The sequence below is a fragment of the Saccopteryx bilineata genome, chromosome 4, assembly GCF_036850765.1.
Source record: "Saccopteryx bilineata isolate mSacBil1 chromosome 4, mSacBil1_pri_phased_curated, whole genome shotgun sequence".
In the NCBI taxonomy this organism is placed as follows: Eukaryota; Metazoa; Chordata; class Mammalia; order Chiroptera; family Emballonuridae; genus Saccopteryx; species Saccopteryx bilineata.
The window spans coordinates 5,765,560-5,793,392 of record NC_089493.1 but is presented as its reverse complement, the minus strand read 5'-3'; the positions used below and the strand labels follow the sequence as shown (position 1 = coordinate 5,793,392).

The window sequence follows — 27,833 nt, the reverse complement described above, 5'->3', positions numbered from 1 at the left end:
TCTGCATAAATCAGGTATTTAGGATGTGGTAGTATACCTACTTAAATTAATATATATATATATTTTTTACAGGGACAGAGAGAGAGAGGGATAGACAGGGACAGATAGACAGGAATGGAGAGAGATGAGAAGCATCAATCATCAGTTTTTCGTTGTGAGACCTTAGTTGTTCATTGATTGCTTTCTCATATGTGCCTTGACCATGGACCTTCAGCAGACCAAGTAACCCCTTGCTCAAGCCAGCGACCTTGAGTCCAAGCTGGTGAGCCTTGCTCAAACCAGATGAGCCTGCGCTCAAGCTGGCGACCTTGGGGTCTCGAACCTGCGTCTACTGCGTCCTAGTCTGATACTCTATCCACTGCGCCACCACCTGGTCAGGCAGTATCCCTTCTTAAGATCTTGCTATTATGAAGAAAAGTGTAAACAACCTATGGCTGACTTTTGCCTATTGTTTACTGATGAAAGTCAGATATTTACTTCTCCCCCTTTCAGTGGTTCACGTGATGGCAATAGTAATGACATTCTTGTGAAAAGTCATCTAGAATGGTCAGACCAAAGGTAATGGCCTAAAAATGGAAGATGTGGAAGAACAAAATCTAGTCAGCCTATAAATAAGCAAGTAAATATGTAAATTGATAAGAAATATAAAGGATCACAGAATAAAAAGGAAGCATTGGGGTCAACCCTAATGAACTTCCTGTTAAGCGAGATAAAAAAGGAAACCATGCTACTTGCTGACTGATTCTAAGGTGGGAAAAACTTACAAGGAAAATCAAGCTTTTCTTTAGGACTGACTTCTAAAATAGCCTGCTTTGTATTTGAAGGGGACCACAGACTGTGACAGTGCACACAGGTCCTGGCCAGTCTAGTGCCACGTTTCGTGCGCTTAGAGTGGCCGAAGACTTCAAGTGGAACCTAACTGAAGATGATTCATAATTTTCTGTTTCTTTTTTTAAAATCCTTATTCATTGATTTTTAGTGAGAGAGGAAGGGAGAGAGAAACAGAAACATTGATTTGTTACTGTATGTGCCTGACTGGGGATCAAACTGGCCACCTCTGTGCTTTGGGGAAATGCTCCAACTAACAGCTCTCCAGCCTGGGCTGATCAACAGTCTTTTAAAAAAAACCCATTAAGCATAGGACCTAAAGGATTTTCTGCTCATTAATGTGTTATCCTGTCAGCCTTATAAGGTAGGCACCATTCTCTTTATTCATTAACCCAAGGAAACCAAGCAAGGTTCTGGGACAGGAAGGAAAGACCTCTTACAGGAAAGACATCTTGACCTGGGCTTTGGAGAGCAGACTGGACTTAGATGGGGGAATGAGAAATGAGTGAGGTGAAGTTAGGCCTGGTCCATGGTGGTGCGGTAGATGATAACGCATCCACCTGGAGCGCAGAGGTTGCCAGGTAGAAACCCTGGGCTTTGCCCAGTCAAGGCATATACAGCAAGTGATCAGTGAACAACTGAAGCGAAGCAACTATGAGTTGATACTTCCCCCCAATTGTAAAAATTAATAAATAAAAATATTTTAATAAAATAAAGAAGGGAAAGTTGTATTTATTATGTACTTTTTACCAGGCATTGAATTACTCAGAAAACCAGTTGGGTTGGGGCAGGGAGAGCAGGGAGACTTTTTTTTTTTTCAGTGATAGGAGGGAAGGCAGAGACAGGCTCCCGTAGGCACCCCAACCTGGATCCACCTGGCAAGCCCAGTAGGGGGTGATGCTCTGCCCATCTAGGGCCTTGCTCTGTTGCTCAGCAACCAAGCTATTTTAGCGCTGTGAGGTGAGTCCGTGGAGCCATGTTCAGCACCTGGGGCCAACTAGCTCCAGTTGAGCCATGGCTGCAGGAGGTGAAGGGGGGAGGGGGAGAGAATCAGCTGGTCACTTCTCCTATGTGTTTGAACCAGGAATCAAACCCGAGACATCCACACGCCGGGCCTATGCTCTGCCACTGAGCCAACTGGCCAGGGCTGAAACTCTACTTTTTAACTTCTTCTCTGGACTTGTAAAGTGCTCCCATCCTTTTCCATTTTGTTCTTTAATCATATCTTTATTATTATTATTTTTAAAAAGCTTCTGATTTTTAGAGATAGAGGAAAGGTGGGAGAGAGACAGAAATATCCGTCTGTTCCTCTATGTGCCCTCCCCCCCTTTGTTACAGAGACAGAGAGGGACAGACAGGAAGGGAGAGAGATGAGAAACATCAAGTCTTTGTCGTGGCATGTTAGTTCACTGATTGCTTTCTCATATGTACCTTGACTGAGGGGGGGGGGTCTACAGCACAGTGAGTGACCTCTTGCTCAAGCCAGTGACCTTTGGACTCAAGCCAGCAGCCATGGGGTCATGTCTGTGATTCCACACTCAAGCCAGCGACTTCTGGGTTTTGAACCTGGGTCCTCTGCATCCCAGTTCGACGCTGTATCCACTGTGCCACTGCCTGGTCAGGTGTATGTTTTTTACTGTGAATTATTTTGAGTCTCATTGCTTTGCCTCTCAAACTAGACTTCCAGTGATTATAACTTCGGTAATATAGAAGGAAATGGAATAGTTGAAAAATGGACTTTTTATATAACTTTTCTATCTTTTAAAATAGTTTCGTATGTAAAAAATAAAGAATGTCTTTAAATGTGAATGAATTGTCTTGCTGAAATAATTGAAAATGTGTGCCCATTTTTGCAAGGTATTGGCTAGCCTTTACTTTTCCATCTTCCATTTTAGGCTAAATTTGGTCTGATTGCAACAGGTCATTTGTGTTTGACTAGAGGTGATTGAGGATCGAAATAATCTAATCGACAGTTTTGATGAGTTCTTTCTATAATTTTCGCCACCATCTTACTATCCCTTTGAAACAGTGCCTTGTATTCTCAGCTTTTTCCAAATAGGAATTGTGACATTGGTTTTAATCTGCTTACAGTGACAGGTTAATGAACTAAGTCACCTTCTAGTTATACTTCAGAATGTGTATACACAGTTGTCCCTTGAACAACTTGGGGTTAGGGGCGCCGCACCACCTTTGAGCAGTTGAAATTCCACCTATAACTTTCGACTCCCCCAAAACCGTATTGTCCCTCGGTATCTGTGGGATTGGTTCTAGGACCCCTGTGGACGCCAGAATCCACAGTGCTCAGGCCCCTGTGTAAAATGGTGTAGATCACAGCATAAAGTTGGGTCGCTGCATCCACGGACTCCCAGCCTGTCATTTAACACAAACATATTGAAAAAATCTCCACACAAGTGGATCTGTATGGTTAAGGCCCATGTTGTTTCAGGGTAGACTATATACAACAATTTTTTTTTTTTCCCCCAGAGGCAGAGATAGACAGGGACAGACAGACAGGAACAGAGAGAGATGAGAAGCATCAATCATCAGTTTCTCGTTGCGCGTTGCGACTTCTTAGTTGTTCATTGATTGCTTTCTCACATGTGCCTTCAGCAGACCGAGTAACCCCCTGCTGGAGCCAGCGACCTTGGGTCCAAGCTGGTGAGCTCTTTGCTCAAGCCAGATGAGCCCGCGCTCAAGCTGGCGACCTCGGGGTCTCGAACCTGGGTCCTTCCGCATCCCAGTCCAACGCTCTATCCACTGCGCCACCACCTGGTCAGGCTATACAACAATTTTTAATGAAGTTTTTTCCCCATTGATTTGAAAGAGAGAGAGGAAGGGAGGGGGCAGGGAAGAAGACAAAGCACCAGCTCGTGGAAGCACTGAGTTCCGTGTAGCCGTGCACTCATCGGTTGTCGTGTGTGTTCTGACTGGGGATCGGCGCTCTGTCCACAGGGCTTACAACAGTTTTTGAAGCAGATTTAGATACTTCACTTGATTAACATTTTTTACCTAGAGGTGTTTTGGTGTCGCCCCACTGCCAGTTGTACAGCTCAGCAGCATACATAACAGTTGACATCGAGAGCGTGGCAGTTAGCACCTTCTTTCCTCTCCGTTCAGCACATCTGTTTGCATAGAAGTGAGAAGAATGTAATAATGGCCAGTGCAGGCAGTGAAATGAAAGTCTTTATTTCAATGCATATTATACCAGTAAAACTTGAAAAAAAATTTTTAGAGAAAGAGACAGAGAGAGATGAGAAGCATCAGCTCATAGTTGCGGCGCCTTAGTTCTGATTGCTTTCTCACAGGTGCCTTGACTGGGAGACTCCAGCTGGGCTAACGATCCCGTGTTCACGCTGGCTACCTCGGAGTTTCAAACCTGGGACCTCAGTGTTCCAAGTCATGCTCTGTCCACTGTGCCACCACCGGTCAGGCTATCATTGTAGTGACTGTTCTGGGTGCCTGATCTTGAATATTGAAACTAAGAACTGAACCTTAGGTATTTCCTCATTCAACTTCTGTTTGTCACTCCAAAATTCATGTGCTGAAGCCCTGATGGTCCCCAGTGTGATGGTGTTAGGAGGTGGCCTTTGGGAGGTAATTGTGGTGTGAGGATAGAATCCCAGTGAGTGGGATCAGTGTTCTTTTAAGAGACAAATTTTGTGTATGTGAGGATACAGCACGAAGGCTTCTGCCTAAAACCAGGAAGAGGGCTTCAGGAACTGAATTGGCTGACACACAAACATCGCGAGAGCAGAGACTTTGTTTTGTTTCTAGCTGTTGTTCCTGGTGCCTTGAACAGTGCCGGGCACGTGGGAGGCCTCAGTCACATGTTGAAAATAATACAAGTAAATGTGACTCCTTATGTCAGGAGGTCAGCCTTCTTTCTGCCTCAGCAGACGTAGACTCAGCAGCAGCTTGCTCAGAGCAGCAGTGTTTCCCAGTCTTGGTTCCTTCTTGTATCAGAAATACAAAACATCAGCGAAGAAAAATAGCTTTCCTGCCCTCCAGTGTGTTTCTGTGCCACTCAAAAGTTGATGCTTAGTACTGTTGTGCTACATTGGAGAGGTTGGAGGCAAAAGAATTGCCACAGCTATCTTCTTAGTACTGTCAGCTCTATCTTTCTCAGGCCCCTTAACCCACAGACAGGTATTCTTCATCTGTAAACAGATAACCTAGGAGATATTATCTAGTTCTTTCTGGTTCCAAACAAGAGGCAGCCGAGCTTGAGAGTTAAGCATGAGTCTTTTTTTAATTTTTAAAAAATATTATATTCATTTATTTTTTTTTTTTTTTTTTTTTTTTTTTTTTTTTTACGAGAGAAGGGTTGGGAAGAGCGGGAAGCATCAACTGCTAGTTGCTTTTCATATGTGCCTTGACCGAGCAAGCGCAGTGTTTGGGTGACCCTGACATTGCAGGTCGGTCCTTATCCACTGTGCCACCACAGGTCAGGCAAGCACACGAGTCTTAGAATTAGACTTCCAGAATTCTCATCTGCAACCCTGACTGTGGTAGTTAACCTCTCTGCCTCAGCTTTCTCCTCTGTAAGATGCAGTTGCTACTTTTCCCACTTCAGAGTGGTATTGGGCGTGATTAAAATAGTGCCTACACACAAAAACATTCTGTGAAATGTTAGCTGCTGTTCTATTCTGTGATTCCTGGTGATAACCTACAGGAAAGGAGTTCCTGAAATGGAGAGTGGTGGAACCAGAGAGGCATTTCAAGGTTAAAAGCTGCTGTATTCTGTGCTTTTCGTTGCTAAGTGGGATTGAACTAGAATCAAATGAACCTTCTGCCTGTGTCTTGCCCTCACGCTCTGGTGTCATAGAGCAGAGTGCAGTTTTTCAGCAGTGACGTTAGTTGCAGGTTTTGGTGTGGCTTGGTTTTTGGTTGTGCATTTTAACCCTGGTGGAAGGTAATGCAAGGTAAGAGTCGGACGAGTCAGCTTGCACTTGGTGTTGCTGTTTGTGAACCAGTGTGATGGAGAAACAGAACGTCTGAGTGAGCGCTGAATTTTTGAGCATTTGTTTCTGCTTTAGGCACTGGAGTTGTAGAAGACTGGTTTTGGCCTTTAGTTTAGAGGCCAGGCAGACAAAAATTCACAACAGCATGATTTAGAGTTTGGCAGTGATATTAGCAGAAATAATTGAGGAATTGAAAGAAAAGGTAAGACTCTGAGGCTGGAGTGGTAGAATCAGCAAGCTGTTAAAGAATTTGAGCCTGACCAGGTGGTGGCGCAGTGGATAGAGCGTCGGACTGGGATGCGGAAGGACCCAGGTTCGAGACCCCGAGGTCACCAGCTTGAGCGCCGGCTCATCTGGCTTGAGCAAAGAGCTCACCAGCTTGGACCCAAGGTCGCTGGCTCCAGCAGGGGGTTACTCGGTCTGCTGAAGGCCCACGGTCAAGGCACATGTGAGAAAGCAATCAATGAACAACTAAGAAGTCGCAACGCGCAACGAGAAACTGATGATTGATGCTTCTCATCTCTCTCCGTTCCTGTCTGTCTGTCCCTGTCTATCCCTCTCTCTGACTCACTCTCTGTCTCTGTAAAATAAATAAATAAATAAATAAAACTTATTAAAGAATTTGAGGGGCTTGGAGGGTAGGCTGGAATAAGAGCCCAGGGGGAACTCCTGCAGATGGACTGTCTCTTGCCAGGTCCAGGCACTTGTGGGCTAACCTGTGGGAAACATGGCGGGTTGGAGTATGGAGGGCACACACACAGGAGAAATAGAGGGTGAGGCTTAGACGTGTTAAAATGGAACCAGACAGCGTAGGACCCAGGGTGCCAGGTTGAAGTAATTTATACCTCTGTTAAGTCTTGGCACTACAGGTGAAAGTATATTGGCTATATTTTCTTCTTGTTTTTCTTTTTAAAATTTTATTTATTGATTGCAGAGGAAGGGGGAGAGAAAGAGAAACGTGATTTGTTATTCTACTTATTTATATATTCATTGGTTGATTTTTGTATATGCCCTGACCAGGGATCGAACTTGTAACCTTGGTGTTTTGGGACAACACTCTAACCAGCTGAACTATCCGGCCAGGGCTCAGCTGTATTTTCTTTCTTTTTTTTACAGAGACAGAGTCAGAGAGAGGGATAGACAGGGACAGACAGGAACGGAAAGATGAGAAGCATCAATTATTAGTTTTTTGTTGCTCATTGCAACACCTTAATTGTTCATTGATTGCTTTCTCATACATGCCTTGACCGTGGGCCTTCAGTAGACCAAGTAACCCCTTGCTTGAGCCAGCGACCCTGGGTCCAAGCTGGTGAGCTTTTGCTCAAACCAGATGAGCCCTCGCTCAAGCTGGCAACCTCGGGGTCTCGAACCTGGGTCCTCCGCATCCCAGTCCGACACTCTATCCACTGCGCCACCGCCTGGTCAGGCTCAGCTATATTTTCTATATTGATTTATCCTTTATAGATAGCATCACAAGAGTAGAACACAATTGTGAAGGTCGATTAAGAACTTCTAATAGTCATTTTAGGCTGAGATAGAAAACCTTTTAAAAATTATTTGTAGGATTTGGATTTGGTGTCTGCTATGTAAGAGATTTAATTAAGAGGATCAATACAGTATTCCTTTTCTTTTAACCTGTTGTGTTTGAGATGATGGTAAGAGAATGTGAGTTAGCAGTGTCTACATTCTTCAGACGTATTTATTGAGGGCCAGCCAAGTGCAGACTTTGAACAAGGCTCTGGGGATACATGGGACCAGGACCGGCAGCATCCCTGTCTCTGTGGAGCTGGCAGTATAGTGGGAGAGGCCAGGTATCACACCGCTGCACTTACAGGTCATAGTTGATGCAAGTTGTGTGAGTAAAGTCAGGCGGCTAGGCCAGTGAGCCGCAGTTTCTTTCTTTTTTTTTTTTTTTAATTATTTTAGAGAGAGAGAGAAGGGAAGAGTGGGGAGCATCAGCTCCAGTATGTCCCTTGATCAGGCAAACCCAGGGTCTCAAACCGGTGACCTCAGCATTCCAGGTTGATGCTTTATCCATTGTGCCACCATGGCAGGCCGGGCTGAGCCATGGTGCTTTTGAGGAGGAGCTAGAGGGCCGTGTAGTCGGAGCACAGTGTGAAGTGAGGAGGCAGGAGTCTACTGAGGTGTGATGGCTATAAAATGAGACTTGGTCAGCGGGGCAGACTGGGTGGTTAACAGGAAATACATGGTAGGCAAGAAGCAGGACTCTCAGGTAATAGGAGGAGAAGCAGGGAGCTGACCTCAGCCAGGCACAGAGGCGGGTGGAAGCGGGGACAGTGAGGATCGCCCACAGGCAGGGAAGGAGCACAGAGAGACCCGCTGGGTTTGGCATCCAAGATTTTGGTGACCATGAAGCAGAAACAGGATTTCAAGAGATTGGGGAAAAAGACTGGGTGCTTAAGAAATAGAGTTGTGACTATAAATCACACATTTAAGAAGCTGCTTAGGAAATACTTTATAAATTTTTTTGAATGTATTTGCCGACATAGACATTTTTACTCAGCTAAGATCATCTTTTAATGTGCTTCAGATGAAAAAAAAGATATTGACCATGAGACGGTGGTTGAAGAACAGATCATTGGAGAGAACTCGCCTCCTGATTATTCCGAGTATATGACAGGAAAGAAGCTTCCCCCTGGAGGGATACCGGGCATTGACCTCTCAGATCCCAAACAGCTGGCAGAATTTGCTAGGTAAGTTATAAGAACTTTGTTTCAATCATACTTGAATGTTGCCAGCTGTATCTTCTTGTGCCTAATTTCCAATGGTGGTTTGTAGTCTTGCTTTAGGTAAACTTTTGAAAACAGAAGTAGTTTGTTTTATTTTAGTAATAACTATGCTGTTAATGTCAGGGGCACTATTTTAGGTTCTTGAAGATAATAAGATGAAGTAAATACTCTTAAATTCCATAACTTACATTGCTTGTCAATAAACAAATAGTGCATACTTTGTAAATGGTATCTTTACCCCTGGCCGGCCACTCTTGTGAGTTTCAAACTGAGTGGGTTGTCCTGGGCTAGCTCAGGGGACCTGGGTCTGGACACATGCACAGCTGACCGCTGGAGAGGATTTCATCGCTCATACCCCTGTGGCCCCAGGGAAACGCCCACTGTTCTGTTCATCTCCGCTGGCATGACGGAAAGAGTTCAGGTAGTCGTGGCGAGGGCCCTGTGACTGTGCTGAGGGTCAAGAAGCTCTGAGTTCCTTGGATGTTTGTTTTGCTTGGAACAGGCAGGACTCTGACAGAAGCCTCTGCCCCTTTTTCAAGTTCTCTATTTTCCAGCAGTCTGGCACCTTCTACAAGGGCATGAGAAAACCCACAGAGGTGTACACTTTTAGATAAAATGAAATGAAGGAACAGATCCTGGAGCAGAGGGTCTTCTGTTCCGTGCCTGAGGTTGAATGGAGCATAGAACCACACAGGAAATTTTTTTTTTTTTTACAGAGGCAGAGACAGGGACAGACAGACAGGAACGGAGAGAGATGAGAACCATCAATCATTAATTTTTCGTTGTGCGTTGTGATTTCTTAGTTGTTCATTGATTGCTTTCTCATACGTGCCTTGACCACGGGCCTTCAGCAGACCAAGTAACCCTTTGCTGGAGCCAGCAACCTTGGGTCCAAGCTGGTGAGCTTTTTTTTTTTTTTGCTCAAGCCAGATGAGCCCTCGCTCAAGCTGGCGACCTCGGGGTCTCGAACCTGGGTCCTTCTGCATCCCAGTTCGACGCTCTATCCACTGTGCCACCACCTGGTCAGGCTACACAGGAAATTTAAGTGAGGCCAGAGTCAGGGAGGAAGAAACCTGTGTGACCCTGCGCTGTCTGAGTACGGAATGGGCACCTTTTCTTCTTTGAGACCAGAGCCACGCAGGCAAGAGCTGGAGGCCCTAACCTGTCCTGGGGTCTCCGCCCAGCCCCGCCAAAAACAGGGTGGGCAACCTTTTGCCATTTAGAACCTCAGTTTTCCAATATGTCTAATGGATTTAAGAATTCCATTATATTTTAATAAAGGGGTTCCAACCCTATTCTCTTCTTGAAACCCAATTATAAAGAAAATATACACATTAGCACATTTCTCATTTATGATGGCTTAACAAAAAATAAAATGTTGAGGCTCAATCCTTTTGTTAATGACATTGTGTTCCAGCTATTATTGCCATTTATATTTTAAATGTAGGCCTGTGTATCAAAAATTTGCTCCCACTCCCCCATATAAATACAGGCGCAATCTATAGGATACATAGTCATCAGTGAGGTTAGAGACTTTGGGCAGATTGGGCCAAATATCATACCAGTATTTAATATTGTCACATGTTCTTGAAATTAGTGATCTCTTCCTATTGTACTCAGAATTTGGTAATGCGATGATGTGCTGTACCCCAGGGGTAGAGGTAATGGAACCCAGGGGTCAAAGAAAGCTTTGTGGAGGGGTGGCATTTGATTGGGGCCTGGAAGAGCATGGGTGGCGCATGCCACACCCAGTACAGAGAGAGCAACAGGCTGTTTGCCAGTGGGTTTCCAGAAGGCCCAAGAGAGTGGGGGAACAAAATTCCAGACTACTGTGAAATGACTGGTGAAGGAGCAAAGGGTTTTGCAGAGAGGAACCCCGTGGGTAGTGGGCAGTAGATGTAATTAGGTGTTGGTGACCCATGGCATTGTTCACCCCTTGCTGGAGAGTCAGGGCAGCTGATCTGGAAATTTGTCCTCAAGTCCTCTGAACAGAAAATCCAGAGTCTTTTCAGCCCTGAACTCAGGAAGCACGTGTCACTGTTGTGGAGTAGAAGCCTCTGCACGTTTCCCAAGTGGCCTTGCCTCTGTATCAGGGCTTCCTGAGACCTTCCTGAGGAAGGGTCCAGCAGGGACTGGGACCAGGGTCACATATCTCAAAGGTATCATTTGTGAAATTTCAAAACACCAAGGACAAGGAACCTAAAAACTTCCAGAGAGAAAAGATAGGTCACTTACAAAAGAATGATCATTAGTCCTGAATGAGACTTCTTCAGCAGCAATAGATGATTTATAATACTCTATTAGACAGTGGAACAGTGTTTTAAAGTTTTTGAGGAAAAATTATTATAAACAGAATTCTTCATCCAGCAAAGCTATCAATCAAATACCAGATTTATTTTATGTTGCACACATGCTTCCTGAGGAGATTCCCTGAGGACCCATCCCAGTGCAGGGAGAGTGAGTGAGGGCAGGAACCGTCCTGAGAAGACAGTGTGAAGAAAGCCAGGAAGACAGCTGTGCGGAGGCGGGAAAACCTGTTCCGCTTCTTAGAGGAAGTCAGTGGTGGTGAGAGTTCTACAGGGAAAGTTGATTTCCTTCAGGAGTGGACAGGGTGCCTAAGAAGCTAGATCTGGGTGGTGTGGGAAAGAGTCTTCTAAACAGGAAAGGGAACCAGGAACTCTCTGAAAAATGCGGCAGGGCAGGGAGAGCAGTGGCCTAAAAGGGAGCATACTGCTGACAGCTCTCTCTTGGAGAGAGAGCCCAGTGACTGGGAGGAGTTCCCGGTGCCCTGCCGCCGCTCTGCTGGTCTGAGAGCCGGGACGGGCCTGGCACACCGGTCCGTTCTGCAGGCGGCACCAGTTACAGAGTCCCCGGAATGTGCTGTGTGTTTATCTGATTACGATCAACTTGTTGAAGATTTCATTTGTGCAGAAAATGGAATGAGATCTTGCTCATCGGGATGGTGTGTACAGAGTAAAGGCATTATGAGGTGGATGGAGGGCTGGGCTCATCCTCACCCCCATCCCCCATGGTTTCTTGAAAAATCAGGTAAAACGAAATAAATCTGTAATTGGACAGTGGTGGTGGTAAGAAGTATGTATCGATTTCTCAGAGGCCCCCAGAATTGGTGACTGAGACTGAAAGCTGAAGACGCCAATTTTCTAACTTGGGGGCCAGACCCCATCTTCTTTGCTTACAAAGATCCACAGAACTTGACCTGCTGGCCTCCACTCTGCATCTGCTTCCTCCCGTGACTTGGCTGTTGGCTTAGCTAAGGGGATGTGCTAGCTGCTCTTGCCCCTCCTCCACATGCTGGGGTGCTGGGGTCTGGACTGGACGTGCAGCGGAGCACAGCGTGTGTCAGGCTCCTGATCCAGACTGAAAGCACTGACCCTAGACTGCTTAGTCAGTCAGTCAGTGTGGGGCGGGTACAGGAAGGAGCGACTTACATTCAAAAGGGTATTGGGAGGTGGGACTATGGTGACTTTTTCCCTGAAACGTCTCTAGTAAATACTTCAAAAAGAGTCAGTGGGTGGTATCTGGCGAATTCTATTTCCTGATTAAATTGACAGCTTGTGTGTTTTTCATTAACTAAAGTTAGCCCTTTGGAAACCTTTGGTCTAGGAAGGTCAGAATAAAAAGTGCTAAGGTCAGCCCCAAGTTGGAGGTTTTGTTATTCACTGCCTACTCTGAGACTTTAATCATAGGATTAATGGAAAGTTGGAATGTGATCGTGGAACTGAAAGTACCTCAAAACTGTTCAGTATCATCATGTGAATGTGCATTATTATTTAGGAGGTAATTCATTTAACAGATGTTGTCCCACTTGTCTAAGGAAGAGTATTTGCATGCTTGCAAATGCTAACTGATTCCACAGGAGCCCTGTCCCGTCAGCACAGGTCACAATTGGTGTTCCAGTCTGAGGTCAACACAGCTTCTTTTTCAGGGGAGAGGCTTATTTTCATTCAAGAATCACTGCTTCAGAAATGTTTTATCTCGGCTTCTGGTCATTACAGGTTTAACTGGGCTGGAACTTCTGGCTTACACAGTTCCTGCAGAAGTTGTGCCAGGAAGTCCCTGAAACTTCTGGTCCTGGAGTCCAGCCTTTACAGTGTCTTCCTTCCACAGATGCAGAATGAGACGGTGTAAAACTGGTCGTGTCTTAGGGGGCAGGCTCTCTGTTTTTGATGGAGCGGGAAGCTTCTCGTGTTGGCACTGGCTCCTCCATACTCTGAGAGGGGCTTTCTGACATGTGGAGGGGCCCTTTCCTTTATCTGTGCCTCCTTTTCTCACATCTCACAGTCTTTAGTTGAAAAGGGTGGTTTGGAGCACCATAACCTTCTGGGTTAAGTATAACTGCTTTTTTTTTTTTTTAATTCATTTTTAGCTAGGCCCATTTACCACCCAGCCGGTGATGATGATGATGATAGCCACCATTTCCCAAGAGTGTAACATGCATTGCCTCCTCTAATCTTCACAACTCTAAAGTAGGTAGTGTTGTACCTTTTTACAGAGTAAGAAACTGAGGCTGAGAAGTTAAGTAATTTGCTCAAGGTCGTGCAGCTAGTAGAAGTCAGCATCAAGTCACACATCCCATTCCGTCTCATTCGTAGTGCCTACGCTGTGGTCATTGTCGTGTCTGGGTTGAGATCTCTGTGGAAAGTTACAGTCCATGAAAAAAACCCCAATCTTGGTTACTTCTGACTAGTTTGGGCAGGTCAAGAAGATACTAGAAGTAGTAGTAGATGATTTTAGTCTTTTTTTTTTTACAATTTTTGGATTTGAAATATATTTATTTTTTATTTTGAAAGTTACATGTTATTTGGTGTCATGAAGATTTTAGTCTTTATTTGCAAAACAAAACTTTCAGTCTAAGGACACCTTTTTGGGGAGTGCCCTTTCCCAGTGTTGGCGCTGGGACAAGGTGTAAGGGGCCACCTCTCCTGCCTGCGGTGAAGGATGATTGGCTGCGGGTTGAAGAGGGGCCGCAGTTGAGTGCCTTCCACTTCCTCTCTGTCCGAATGCATTTTCAACTCTTATTCTAAAGTTAATTATATTGCTAAACATTCGCACATGTTTTGAAAATAGCATTTAAGAAAAGTTGAATATAGCATTATTAAAAATTAAGAGTTGGGTAAATAGTATGTAGAAACTATTCTCCTTACTTTTGTGTATATTTGAAGTTTTTTTTTTTAATGATGTTGCTAGGAATAATCTAGAAAACGTATGGGTTGTGGGGACCTAGCTGAGCCACGCCTGCCCTACTGACTTAGGACCTTACTGCCTCCACATTTGGAGCCCGAGAATAACTTGTCTGTATGACTTTGTCAACCCAATGAGCATTTTTGTAAAGTTTATTGAGAGGATTTCCATGTAGTAAAATTGACCCTCTTTTAGGTGAGTAACATTCTATGAATTTAGACACAAACAGTTATGCGGCCATCTCCATAGTCCAGACATGGAGCATGTCAGTGGGGCTTCATAAACATTCTTTATTGGGAAGACGGAAGCTTGGTTCTTAAAATGCTCTTTTCTAATTGGGAGTGGAGCCCTATTCTATGAACCACTACAGGTTTTCAAACTTTGATAGAACCTCCAGGTGGCGCAGTGGCACCAAATTTTTGTCCTCCCTAGTTTTGTGAACTCTCAGTATTGAGTGGTATTTAAGATAACAAAGGGTAATTCAGAGCCCTGTACACAGCAGGCACTTAGGAAGTACTTGCTAACTGATATGTAATCCTCTTAAGTGCAAGAAATACCAGTGTCTACAGAGGGGGAGGGGGAGAGCACCAGAGTGCAGAAGTTGTGTAAAATAGGACATTTGTGCTGCCCTGTCCAAATTCCTCAAGAGAGAAGTTAGAGCTGCAGGACAAGTTGTTTCACTCCGGGGTGGAAACCTTTAGATGACTCATGAGTTCAGGTTTATCAAGTCAGAAGCACTAGCTAGTCCTTGTCCCAGATCAGAGTGAAGAAGGATGTCGTTAGGGCCTTCGCTAACGACAAAGATGACAGCAGAAATCTGTAATAAAAGAGCAGCATCCTCCTGTAGGAGTATGAGATGGCAAAACTAGGGACAAAAAGGACATCAGATTGAGCTATTTTTTTTTTTTTAGTTTTTCTAGGGAGTCTTAATTTTTCACCTCTCTATCACCCATTGATCTGTAGGGAGTATTTGGAGAGAAAGTTTTGACAAAAGACCAGATGTTGGTTCAGTGGGAATAGCACGTAGATAGGAAGCCCGCTCAGCAAACTCTCCAGATAGCAGTTCGCACAGGGCTCGCTCTGGCTGCCCACGGGATCAGGACTGTAACTGCAGCTCCTGACCCCCGGAGCAGGGCCAGACATCTCTGTCCTTTTTAAAGAAATGCCCTTATTTTTTGAAAACCGATAGTGTGCTAAAAATTAAACAGGATAGTATGGGGCGTTCCCACCTGTCCCTAGGAGCTCCTCCTCGAAATAGCCAACACTAACATTACGTTCCCTTCCAGAGAGCTGTTACACCCATGTGTGTAAGTAATTCTCTGTTTAAAAGGACTGTTCGTACCTTTTTGAACAGAGAGCTAAACGATCAGTTCTGTCCGTGTGAATGGACCCCCCCTTTAGCAGTTGTATTGGGATGTATATTTCTAAGACCCTCCTGTGTCTGTTGCTTATTATAAGGCGTCTTTATTGTCACAGCAACCTCTCCTGGATACATTTCTTTGTGCCCACTAGGAGATTCCTCTGGTTTTCTAGGCTATAGATCATTTGTATTTTTAAAGAGTTTGGAGGAAAGGGCAGATACTGGAGTCACACAGATCACAGTGCCATCCTAAGTGGTCCCGTCGCTCTTTAGTGATGAGACCCTGGGCAGCAGCTCAGGCTTTCTGAGTGTTAGCGTTCTCATCCAGAAAGTGGGAAGAGGGCTTTACCCTCCCAGGTCCTTGGAGATTGAGCCTTACCTCATCCCTCCCCTTCATGGAAGCAGATTGTAATCTTAGCTTCTTTGTATCTATAAGGAAAACATTTTAGGGACTATATAATTTATGCCAGTTGAGTCTACCCACTCCTACAAATCTCTCTCTCTCTCTCTTTTTTTTTCTTTTGGTAAGAATGAAGCCAAGAAAAATTAAAGAAGATGACGCTCCAAGAACAATAGCTTGCCCTCATAAAGTAAGTAACGCTAGGGGAGTGCTCACCTGACCGCTCACGGGCTGTAGAGGGAGCGTAAGACTGCACGGTCTATATCTGTCATTATATTTGAGATTGAGTGAGGAACAATCATGTTTGGTGTCTAAATTCAAGAGACTACATTTTGTGATGTAAGTTTTGTTCCGTAAAGGCCACTTAAATACTATTAAATGGGACCACTGTAGGGCACCAGTGCTTTTTATTATTACCAAATAATATTGAATATACTATATTAGGATTTTCTTTCTTTTTTGGTGGGTCATTAAAAAGTCAATCTTAAGAAATTGGTTTCTGTCTCACCCATGGACCTTTATGGTGCTATGGATTCATTATGGGAACTGGGAGATTATTTTGGCTGTTGCTAAATAATATAAGCTTAATAAGACTTCCTAATTTCCATCACAACTTAAAAAAATTTACTTTGCTAATTGTGTGTTACTAGAGGGGTACTTAATTGTTTTCAAATGTGATTAGTCTTTAAAAGAAAAGGGTAGCCTCAAAGTGAGGCCTTGGATTGGGTCACTTTCCAACTTAGTTGGATGTAAAGTTAACAGAAATAATCACACAGGTGCAGAACAAGGGGAGAATGTGTGAATGGAATAAGAATTTTTCTAAACGAAGGAAGGATTGGAGAAGGGCAAATTGAGCCCCGTGGTGTCACCTTTAATAATTGTGCACTCACATGTTCTCTGTCCTTTTTAATGCTCTTCATGTGGAGAGTTTGCAGTGTAAAGTGATAGTCTTTGGGGCCAAAAAATAGAGCATTTGAAAACAGTTCTGCCTTCAAGTGCCTGCCATCTCTCTAGCTTCTGTCTCCTTGTTAAAAAATCCCATTTTCTAAATGGAAACTCAGCCTGGGGTCAAGGTGAAAACACTGGGGCTTCCCCGCCCACCCCTGCCTGTGAAGCTGTGCCCCTGTTGTGCGTCTCATCTGCCATCCACTCCATTCCTGGCAACGACTGCAGGAGAAATCGCGCAGGGCATGCTTCTCTGGGCTCCACCCCATCTGCTCCACCTGCTCTCGTGTCCGTTTCCTGCTTCTCTTCCTCGTGTCTCACAAACAAAATTTCTTCTGTAGTTGCCATTCCTTGGAGGCCCTCTTGCTTCTCTCTCTGTCAAGAAGGGGAAAGAGGCAGAGAGAAGAGGGAGCAGTAGGCGATGGAGAATGACAGCCCATTCTCGCAGCACAGAGTGTGGGGCCCACCGAAGGTAGTGGTGGACCGCCGCCATTTTAACTCCGCTTGTTTCTCGTGGGGGACGGAGCTGGGAGAGGCAGCTGTGGTGTAGCTGGAAGCAGGGTGCTGGGTTCTACTCCCGGCTCGGCCACTATTAGTCGTGTGACCTTGGGCAAGTCTACTTAAAGACGTCTCTAAGCCTCAGTTTCCTCATCTGTAAAACAAGGGTTTACATTAAATGATAAGGCCTTTTTCAGTTGTCCGGTTTTTGTCTTAAATAATTCAGTACTTCTACTGTAATACTCAGTAAAATTAAAACGGGGGCTGGGGGTTCTAATGTGTCAGTGAAGGCTGTTCAGTGCTTGACTCCGTCGTTGCACTTGACAGTGTGAACCACTAAGCTTCTCTCTCTGTTTGAAGGGCTGCACAAAGATGTTCAGGGATAACTCTGCCATGAGAAAGCATCTGCACACCCACGGCCCCCGAGTCCACGTCTGTGCAGAGTGTGGCAAAGCTTTTGTCGAGAGCTCAAAACTAAAACGGCACCAACTGGTTCATACTGGAGAGAAGCCCTTTCAGGTAGAGGCAGCCCCGCCCCGCCCCCACACCCCCAGCGCAGGCAGGCCGCAGTGCCACTGGGGAGACACTGGGGGGCTGCTCCGCTCTCCCCCGCCCCGGCCCGCCCACGGTGACCTGTATGTCCTGGAGACTGGAGGTAGTGCTTGTCCCCACAGGAGAAACAGCCTTGCTGATGCTGCGTTTCCTGTGGGACTGGGGCAGCTTAGTCTGGGCAGTTAGCGTATTGAATCACCAGTTGTCAGGGGACTTGGAAAAGGTTACTGTATGGGGACAAGTCCAGTTAACATGTTGTCTTGTCCTAGAAACCCATGAAAAGGGACTGAACTCACAGCGCAGCTGGTAAATCTGACCTGGCTCTTCTTGATAACCTGGCACCAGAAGCCTCCCTAATCGTGTACATGAGAACCAGGACTTGACCTAATATTAGGGAAATCTCGCTATTTTTAGTGTTTCTCTTACACTGTATTTAACCAGTTGGGGAGGGCTAAGCATGGGTCTGAGTTAGAACTCCATGCCCACCAACTCTAGAACTAGCCAGAAAACGTCCCCGGGGCAGGGAGGAAAGGCATAGGTCAGATAGGCAGGCTGCTGCCTGCCCGTCCGCGGGCACGCATGGCACAGCACAGCACGGCCAGGCCTGGCTCGGCAGTTCTGGCGCTGAGCGGGCTCTCTCTGGTCTTTCCCCGACAGTGCACATTCGAAGGCTGCGGGAAGCGCTTTTCACTGGACTTCAATTTGCGCACGCACGTGCGCATCCATACGGGAGACAGGCCCTATGTGTGCCCCTTCGACGGTTGTAATAAGAAGTTTGCTCAGTCGACTAACCTGAAATCTCACATCTTAACACATGCTAAGGCCAAAAACAACCAGTGAGAAGACGAGAGAGAAGAGCCTTCTCGACCTTGGGGAGCATCTTCCAGGAGTGTGATTGGGAATAAATATGCCTCTCCTTTGTATATTGTTTCTAGGAAAGAATTTTAAAAATGAATCCTACACACCTAAGGGACATGTTTTGATAAAGTAGTAAAAATTAAAAAAAAAACTTTAATAAGATGACATTGCTAAGATATGCTCTATCTTGCTCTGTAATCTCGTTTCAAAAACACGGTGTTTTTGTAAAGTGTGGTCCCAGCAGGAGGACGATTCATGAACTTCGCATCAAAAGACAATTCTTTATACAACAGTGCTAAAAACGGGACTTCTTTTCACATTCTTATAAATATGAAGCTCACCTGTTGCTTACACTTTTTTTAATTTTGTATTTTCCAAGTGTGCATATTGTACACTTTTTGGGGATATGCTTAGTAATGCTCTGTGTGATTCTCCTGGAGGTTGATAACTTTGCTTGCAGTAGATTTTCTTTAAAAGAATGGGCAGTTACATGCATACTTCAAAAGTATTTTCCTGTAAAAAAAAAAAAGTTATATAGGTTTTGTTTGCTATCTTAATTTTGGTTGTATTCTTTGATGTTAACACATTTTGTATAATTGTATCGTATAGCTGTATTGAATCATGTAGTATCAAATATTAGATGTGATTTAATAGTGTTAATCAATTTAAACCCACTTTAGTCACTTTTTTTTTTTCCGAAAAATACTGCCAGATGCTGATGTTCAGTGTAATTTCTTTGCCTGTTCAGTTACAGAAAGTGGTGCTCAGTTGTAGAATGTATTGTACCTTTTAACACCTGGTGTGTACATCGTGTAACAGAAAGGGCAACAATAAAACAGCAATCCTACAGAAAGAATATGGCAGAAAAAGATCTGTAAGCACAGTCTTATTTTCTTTTGTTGTCCAGAATAATTATAATTCTTGAGCCTCCCAGAAATTGGAAGCTAAATAAAGCAACTCGTTTCCTTTATTTTGCACTCTATTTACAGTGGCTTGTGATTAAACCCGATGCATGGATATTTTAATACTTCCCCGCGTGCACTGAGTTCTGAAAGAGTAGGTTGCAGGCATCTTAAGTTAAGGAACTACCTCAGAGTACCCCCAGCCGGGCCCCTTGGTGATTGGGTTTTGATTTTAGCTCCCCCAGCAAAGGTGTGACTGACAGTTGTGCCCTGGCCTGTATTCCCAAGGTAAGGCGTTACCTGGCAGGGGCAGCATGTCCATCGCCCTCAGGGCGCCTTCAGCAGGTCCGCGCGGCCACTGTTTGGAGGACCCGGCTCCTCTGGCAGCAGGGCCCTCGATGCCTGCACAGCGGCCGAGCGCCCATGGCTGGACCACCCGCTTCTAAGTGGGTACTGAGCGCACTGGGTGGCAAGGTTAAGAGACTTGTACTCAGTGAGTACTTTACCTCTCACATTGTGACCTCTTCAATGTACGATTATAACTTCAATTTCACTTCGAGTAAATAGGCCCATGAGAATATTTTATAAACTGCCGTGATACAGCAAAATCCCATTTCTTCAGATTGCAGACATACTGTGTGTCTTTGTGCTGTGTGCTTGACTCTGCCAGGTAACTGACAAGCTAGCTAATACCAGACGTATGTACAAGATGTCCAGGACACCGTCGGGTCAAACATGTAGCCCTATCTCTTACAGCTTCTCCGTCGGTCCTGTACAGGATCGGTGGCCCAATATCAGTGACTCTGTGGCTCTCCGGGATTTTGAAGTGCCTTCTGAATCATAAGTGAAAAGTTTAACTTGAGACACCTTTTTTATTTGTTCAGAATCTGTTTTCCATTGAGTAGTTTGATGGAACTGAGTTACTCAGAAGAGCCCAGCTGTCCACCCTGGGTAAGCCGGGCTTGGCTGTACCTGGCAGTCAGGAGCGAGGTAAGCCATGGTGGAGGTCCCCTCGCAGCCCAGTGCCCATGTGAACATGTGCTCTCTGGCTAGACCGGGGCAGAGGCCTCCCTGGGTGCCTGTGGTGTGAGCACTCATACCGTCCCTTCTGCCATCAGGTGAGCAGTCCTGGGGTGGCCGCATTGGTGTCTGGAGCTGCGTCAGCCGTGCCCAGCCGTGTGCCACACTGGAGCCTGGTCCCTGTGTCATGCTCGGAACCTTGGGGCAGCCCTGTGCTGTGGGGACGTGCTGGCAGTCCGGAGGGCCACACCATGACCTTTGATGTACAGAAGCCAGGCCCCTGTGTGGAGGGAGGCCCCTTTTCCCGTGCCTTGACCCCTAGGGGGATGCCTTTGGTCATCTCTTCTGTCCCCTTCTGAGTGGGATAATCATCATTCCCCTGGACTCTGTTCATCTGCAGTGAATTTCTGAGAGGAGTTTAATTGGGGGTTTGAAGAAAATGTGATGTCCAAGCTCTGTGTTGATGGAGCACTCTTAGTCTCCCACAGTGTAACAGCAAGGAAGTGAGTTTAAAGAGCAGAGGTAGCGCTCACCGGGTGTAACTTCAACCCAGTTTGCTTGTGTTTGCTAAAAGTCGTAATTTTGCTAAAGATGTCAATGACAAAACTTTGAAATGGTGTTCTCACAGTGAGTCAGTGGTCCTGAGGGTTAATCTGATTTATAAATAATGCTGATAGACATTATTTTCTTACATCTGAGCTGAAATACATGCATGTTTCTAGGATATGTAATAAAAACCCAGAGGGTAAGTTTACATTTATTAAGACGTTGTTTTCTATTTTTGAATTTCTTATTTTCCCCCTTTTTGGTAGTGGGGTTCAGGGGGAAGCATACTATTTGTATAAAGAACTGTCACTGCAGAGTGACATTTATTTTCCAAGGTGACACTGAACTCTTGGTTTCGTGTGTTTGTGTGCCATGCCTAGCCTAGTTTCAAGGCTGAGGATTTGAGGGAAATGATTTTTTCTATCTGATTTTCACCTACAGTTCTAAACGTCACTTGTGTTGCTAAGTTTGAGTAAAGTAAGACCCTTTGGCAGAATAGTGTTTCCAAACAGTTTTAGTTTGTTTCTTCCCACACAGATGAGTCACTTCCATTCAGCAAGCAGCCCAGAGAGACACGCAGGCAGTCCTGGGTGGTCGGAGGGCTGTCACCGTCTCCCTGCCCCCGGTCCGCTTAGCGAAACTTACCTGTTGTAACTCATCTCAGATTTTGTCTGAGCACAGGAAACCTGGCCCTCTCTCAGTTTTCAGCTGGAAATTTGATCATTCTACCCCCACATCAGGCAGAGAGAATCGATCACTTCTTGTTCCCGACTCTGATTTGGGATCAGCATGGGTTAGGAAGGCCGTGTTACTAACCTTGAAATGCTCCAAGTTACTTTCTTGACATCTGACCACCAGCAAGAGCAAGGATCCCAGGGGTCAAAATGGTGGTGAGAGCTGAAGCTGCTGGCAGGCACCCCCTTTGTGCCAGGACCCTGCCGTGAGGCTTCCTCCTGGCTGCGCACTGGCCTGCCGAAGCCAGCTCCTTGCCTGTCGCTGGGCGGCCTTGGACCCACGGGCATTAGTGTGGGTGCAGCGCCTATCAGATCAGGCGCAGCAGATCCCGGCAGGCAGGCGCGTGCCCTCCATCCAAACTTTCATCCTGGGGTGGGGGCAGCCCTCCAGCCCTGCCTCCTTGCTGCTCAGCCGTGCCCTCCACAGTCTGCCCTTCAACGCTGCAGAAGGCACTTGCCTGCATGGAAGCTTTGCCTGAGTGGCTGGCAGGGTCTGCTGCACCCCAGCTCACGGACTTCGGTCAACTTGACTGCCCGGGCTGTGCGCAGGCAGAAGGGGTCAGGCTCCTGCATACGTGGGTGAGAGGCTTCCCACCGCCTCTCCAGGCCAGAGGGGTCGGCAGAGTGCCCGAGAGGTTTAAGCTGGGACTGCACCGAGGCTTGCTGGGAGGGGTGGGCGGCATGCTGTTTGTTGACACACTGAGTCTGCTCCCCTCGTAAAAACAGGAAGGAAACATTGGACATGGCTGTTGGGTCAGCAGGGAAGTCAAAATTCCCACAGGCTGGTTACCCGGCCCCCACATTTCCAGCCAGTGTGGGAGTCTGCAGAGGGTGAGCCGTGCCACCGTGTGCATCTGAAAGCACAATGATTGTTTCTTCACAAAGTGGCAAGTTGGATCGGATTGACTGCTTTTCATCCAAGACACCGGACGCCATAGGAAACAGCTTTGGGGTGTCGCGGGGAGGGCTTGTCGCTGTGCTGTTTTCCATCGGCTGCTCTATCTGGGGGCACGCAGTGTCTGCGTGTACTGTGGAGGGGAAAAGGGCGTCAACACCAAACCTTTTTCTACAGCATCGGTAACTGTTCTTAGGCTCTATTATGTACAGGTAGCGATTGGTCAAGTCATTTTCATAGAACAATTGTTTCTGTTCCCTTTCTGGTAACTTCTGTAGGCCCTGGTTTAAGGACTTAGCGTTGTGTCTCATGTACATCTTTTTCTTAAATGTTCTATGCCATTTCTGGAATTGTCCTTGATTTTTCCTTAGCTCATAGGTCATAATGCAGAAGTATTATTATTGCATTTAAGGCATCCGCATCGAGATGGCTTTGCATCCAGAACAACATTTAACACTAACTCAGTTTGAAGCATCAAGCATGTGTAACATGGCTCTATAAAATATAATAAATGCATAATGTTGTTAAGCTTTTTAATGTCTGTGGTTCTTGTTTGTTCCTCAAGCCTCTAAGCTGCCTCTTTTCCTGAGTTTCATTACACAGTGAACCTGCCTGGTCTGAGGCCATCGGCACCCCGAGGCACATCCTGATGGGTGTCCTCGTGGCCTGGGAATGGAAACTCCAGGATTCAGTCTCGCTAACCTCTCAGCTCCAAGATAGACTGGTGGGCCAGAAGTTTTTTGTTTTAGCAAGGGAGAGGGAGGGGGAGAGAGAAATGAGAAGCATCAATTCGTAGTTGCATTACTTGAGTTGTTTATTGATTGCTTCTCAAACATGCCTTGATTGGAGGAGGGGCTCAAGCCAGTGACCATGGGATTGTGTTGATGAGCTCAGGCTCCAGCCGGTGACCTCGGGGCTTTGAACCTGGAACCTCAGCATCCCAGGTCGACACTAGCCCGTGCCACAACCGGTCAGGTGGCCAGAAGCTTTAATGAGAAATGCACCCACTTTTCAGAAAGCAAATTCTCATCCCCAACTATTGGTTCTGGGAGCTCCAGTTAGAAAAATCTTAACTGTCAGAAACTTTTTTTTTTTGAGAGGAGGGAAATCACTCCTGCATGCACCCGGACGAGGATCCACCTGGCAATCCCTGTCTGGGGCCCATGCTCAGATCAACAGAGCTATTATCCTCAGCACCTGAGGCCAACATTCTATCCAATGAGCAAGCTGCTGTTCAACCCACTGGGCTAGCAGGCCAGGGCTGACTTAAAAATTTGATAAAATATACTGAGAGCTAGTAGGATTTGGAAGCACCTTACCTTCCTGGCATCTGGTGTGCTGCAGAGTGAGGGGTATTATTTATTACTCTGCCTCATTGCTGTGCCTTTCCTTTTTTAGTTTTGTTGATTTTAGAGAGGGGGAGACAAATACCTGTTTCTGCATGTGCCCTGACCAGGGATCGAATTGGCAACCTGTGTGTATTGGGACAACGCTCTAACCAACCGAGCTATCCAGACAGGGCTTGTCCCTTCTTTTCGCTAGTGGAAAAGGGCTGACGGGATGGTGGCAGTCACGGGCTGTGTGAGATCCAGAACTGCTGAGTGAGGGGCCAAGGAACAGCCGTGGTGGAAAACTGATCTTCAGATTTTAGGTCAGAAGGTTGAGGGCTCTGAAACTGCTTTCTATGGGCGCCCCTCTTCCATAACAACCTGCCGTCTATTTTGATCTTGCCCGCAACTCCACCCATCTGTGACAACATTTGTGAGGACCTAACTGTGCCCCGGTCCGTGCTGGGCACAGTGAACACCATTCCATTTTCTCCAAGCCCCCTTGGAGGAATTCAGTCTGGATGAGGGTCACTGGCCGAAGCTCCGAGCAACTGGAATTGAAAACCCAGGCCGACCGCGCGCCCGCCACACCCTGCAGCCCCTGCGCCCCTGCCTGAATTCGCCTGCGACCCCTTGGAAAGAAGCCCTGGACCCTGTTGATGGAGCGGTTCCCAGCGTGGCGGCCCCTGGCTCTTCCAGCAGGGTCTCCCGGCCGGACCCCCCGCGGCCAGCACTCCTCACCAGCTTGTTCTGGCTTCGTCCCCTCAGCTCCAGCTCCCTGACCTCTTCGGCTGTGCAGTCTCCACACCGGGTCTGCAGCGTGGATCTTACCAGCCCGCCTGCGCCTCCGTGGCTCCTCGCTTCCTGCCGGCCGGCTGAAATCCGAAGGCAAGCCCGGCCCGGACCTACTTTGCTAACCTTTCACCTCCCCTGCCAGCTTCTCACTTCCGAAGCTTCCCCACCCCGGAACCTCCCAGGTGCATTCACTCAGTCAGCAGCTCCTGAGCGCCCATTGGTACGGGTGTTTTAGGGGCTAATGGCACTTGCATTACATATAGTGGAAGAGACAGGAAGGTGATAGACGGGACAGCTGTGACAGCAGAGGGCGGGGTGGGAGGGGAGGAGGAAGTGGCCTCCCAGCCCAAGCTCCCTCCCATCAACGCAGTATGTTGCTTACGAGTGTCCAACAGGCCAGTGGCCAGAGCCCTCCTCCAATCCAGTGTATCCCCTCCCGGCCGGGCAGCCAGCCCACCTCCCCTTACCCCTCCTCTGCCTGACCCGGCCCCTCCAGGCTGCTTTGGACGTTAGGCCTGAGAGTTATTCAGTCAGGTGTGCTGCTCGAGCTGTAGAACTGCTGGACCGGAACCGGTAAGTGCACCTCCCCCTTCCGCCACCGGAGGGCGCTGTGCTGTGGCCGCTAGCCAATCGCGGGATGACTAGTCCCCGTCTAGAGATGCCTGGCCATGGACGGGTGGGGTAGGGTGCTCAGAGGCCTGCACCTTGGCGCCACAGCCATTCGTGCCACCTGCGCACACCCTCGGCCAGCGTGGGGACCCACAAGGTCGTGGGTAGGGTAGCGTTCATCCATCCTCCAGCACCTGTGGGGCCGCCTGCTGCTAAGCCCTGAGGGTGCCAATGCTTGTGCTGGGAGGGAACACACGTGGAGGTTATCTAGGTTGGAAAGGCCTTGAGATTTGGCCCGACAGAAGGGCAAATGACCTTAGGCGAGTTGGGAGCTTCATTTTCCTCAGCAGAAGCTAGGGAAGGCGGTGGTCACTTGGGCCAGCCTGTAGAGTCCTGGAGGAGGGACTAGGAGGGCTGGGCTGACCCCAGAAGAGGCCCGGAGGGAGGAGGTCTCATGGCACCCTTCCAGGACTGGAGGGGAGACATTCCGGGAGGTGCCGGCTGAGCCAGGAGGATGGTCTATCCGTGGCCTCGTCCTCCTAGTGAACCCCCTCCAGCCTGCCGCTGCCATGGCAGCCCCCACACCTTGTGTCCCCCAATATCTGCAGCCCCTGCCATTCCTGCTTCCCCGGGGCTGTACCCCGCCGACCTCAGCCAGTCACCCTGTCCCCGTCTGGCCCCACGAGCCTCCCTCCTACATTCCTGCCTGCCCCTGTCACTGGCGAAGCCCAGCCTGGCCCTATCCTCAGCAGCCTCTGCCTCATGCATCCACGCAATCCTTCAGCCAAATCCTTTCCCCACACCCCTTCACCCAGCATACCTGTCCTCCGCCATGTCCCATTTTGAGTCTCCACTGCTGTGAATGTCCCCACCATCCACAGGGACATTTCAGCCAGAAGGGGGCGCTGTGGACCCCCCTCACATACTCTCAGGCATCAATCCTGCCCCCTTTGCTTCCCAAACACACCTGGATGCACAGGGGTGGCTTTCAGGGTCTGCCCATCACACTTTATGAGAGCTAGAGGGAGCTTCAGGGGGAGGACCCTCTGCACTGCAGACATGCCTTGCCCGCCTCCAGGGCACGGCTTCCCACCAGCAGCATCGAACTGCATGGAGCGCCCCGGCCCTGCCCGCAGATAGCTTCCTCTGGGTGGGAGGACTGGACACAAACCGAACTCTACAGCCCAAGTGATGTCCACTGACAGGCCTGGGGGAGCACAGCATGGTGGGGGTAGGGGCTACTGGGAAGGGCCTCCCAGGGAGTGGGGGGTGAACAAGGAGCCCACTCAGCTCCTAGCAGCACCTCTCCTGGCAGGAGACATGGCCTCCCCCTGGGAGGGCCAGTGGGTGCCATGTAAGGTGGGGGATGAGGGGATGGGGATCAGTAGCAAGAAAGAAGAGGCCAAGGAGCCCACAGGATGGGTCCTGAACCCGCCCAAGATTCCTGCTGCTTGAACTGCCACCCCAGGGGGTCTGTCACTGCAGCCACGGGACTTGGTGGTCAGCCAGCCCGGGCTGGCCCTGGCTGTTGGGGAACTGTGCCTGGGGCAGGTGTGCCGGCCGTCTGTGGCTCAGGCTCCAGCCCTAGCACCAGCTGGTGGGGTCACTTAGGACAGGGCCCTCGGCCCTCCCCACTGGGATCTCCTGCAGCAAAACGGAAGTGAAGAGGACTGGAGAGAGTGTGCACAGGTCTGAGCCACTGCCCCAGCTACAAACCCTGCCGTCCGCAGTGAGGGTCCTGAAGGCCCCACTCGGGGTGGGACCAGGGCCTTTTGGTTCACGAGAAACGACTGGATAGCAAGTGAAAGTCAGTCAGGCCCGGGCCAGTAAGGAGCGTCACACAAACGATTATGTCACTCATTCTGTGCACCTGAGGTCCATGGGGATAAACAGAAAAGGGAAAAGGGCATGGTGTGCAGTCCCGTGTCGCTGGCCTCCTGAGCTGAGAAACTGGGAAGAGCTTAGAGTTGCCCTGAAAATGCCAGGCAGACTTCATCTGTCATTCATTCCCCGGGGTGGTCCCTCCCACCTGCGGCTTCAGCTGTCCCTTCCTGGCCTCCAGATGCCCGATGGTTCAGCACCCCTGGCCTGCCTCTTGTCCCATGTAGCCCACTCACCTCACAGCTTCCTGAGTCCCTCCCCTGGGTGGGAACCTGCCAGCAGCTCACGTTGCCATGATGCAGTTGGCTGCAAATGACAGAAGCGAAGGGACAGTGCATGAAACACCACCACCCTCCATTTTGAGGCCACAGGACCTGCTTGCTCTCTGCTGCACCTGCAGGCCTCTGTCCCCGTTCCATCAGGAAAAACTTCCTTTGTCTTCTTTATAAAGCCTCCAAAAGCCCCAGCCACTGACTTCTTTTATCTCTGACCCAACCTGGGACCCGTGGCTACTACTAGCTGCAAGGGAGTCAGAACACACAGGAGCCCAGAGCAAATCGGGGTTCTAATAGAAAAGGAAGAAGGGTCTGGCCTGTGGTGGCACAGGGGGTAAAACGTTGACCAGGAGAGCTGAGGTAGCTGGTTTGGAGCCCAGGGCTTGCTGATCAAGGCACGAATGGGAGTTGATGCTTCCTGCTCCTCCCCCTTCTCTCCTCTCTCAAATAAATAAAATCTTTAAAAAAAAAAGTTCAGAAAAGGAAGGACTACT

General features: G+C 47.8%; 1 protein-coding gene across 1 annotated transcript in view; it reads left to right on the top strand.

Moving 5' to 3' along the window:
* YY1 (YY1 transcription factor) overlaps nucleotides 1-19,324 on the top strand; it is a 29,559-nt gene extending 10,235 nt beyond the window's left edge. Inside the window, exons 2-5 of the mRNA XM_066276366.1 lie at nucleotides 8,341-8,503; nucleotides 15,631-15,691; nucleotides 17,305-17,463; nucleotides 18,154-19,324. Coding sequence (XP_066132463.1) covers nucleotides 8,341-8,503; nucleotides 15,631-15,691; nucleotides 17,305-17,463; nucleotides 18,154-18,336 — 566 coding nt within the window. The 3' untranslated portion in view covers nucleotides 18,337-19,324. The remainder of the gene's footprint in view (nucleotides 1-8,340; nucleotides 8,504-15,630; nucleotides 15,692-17,304; nucleotides 17,464-18,153) is intronic.
* The last annotated feature ends 8,509 nt before the right edge of the window (nucleotides 19,325-27,833 follow it).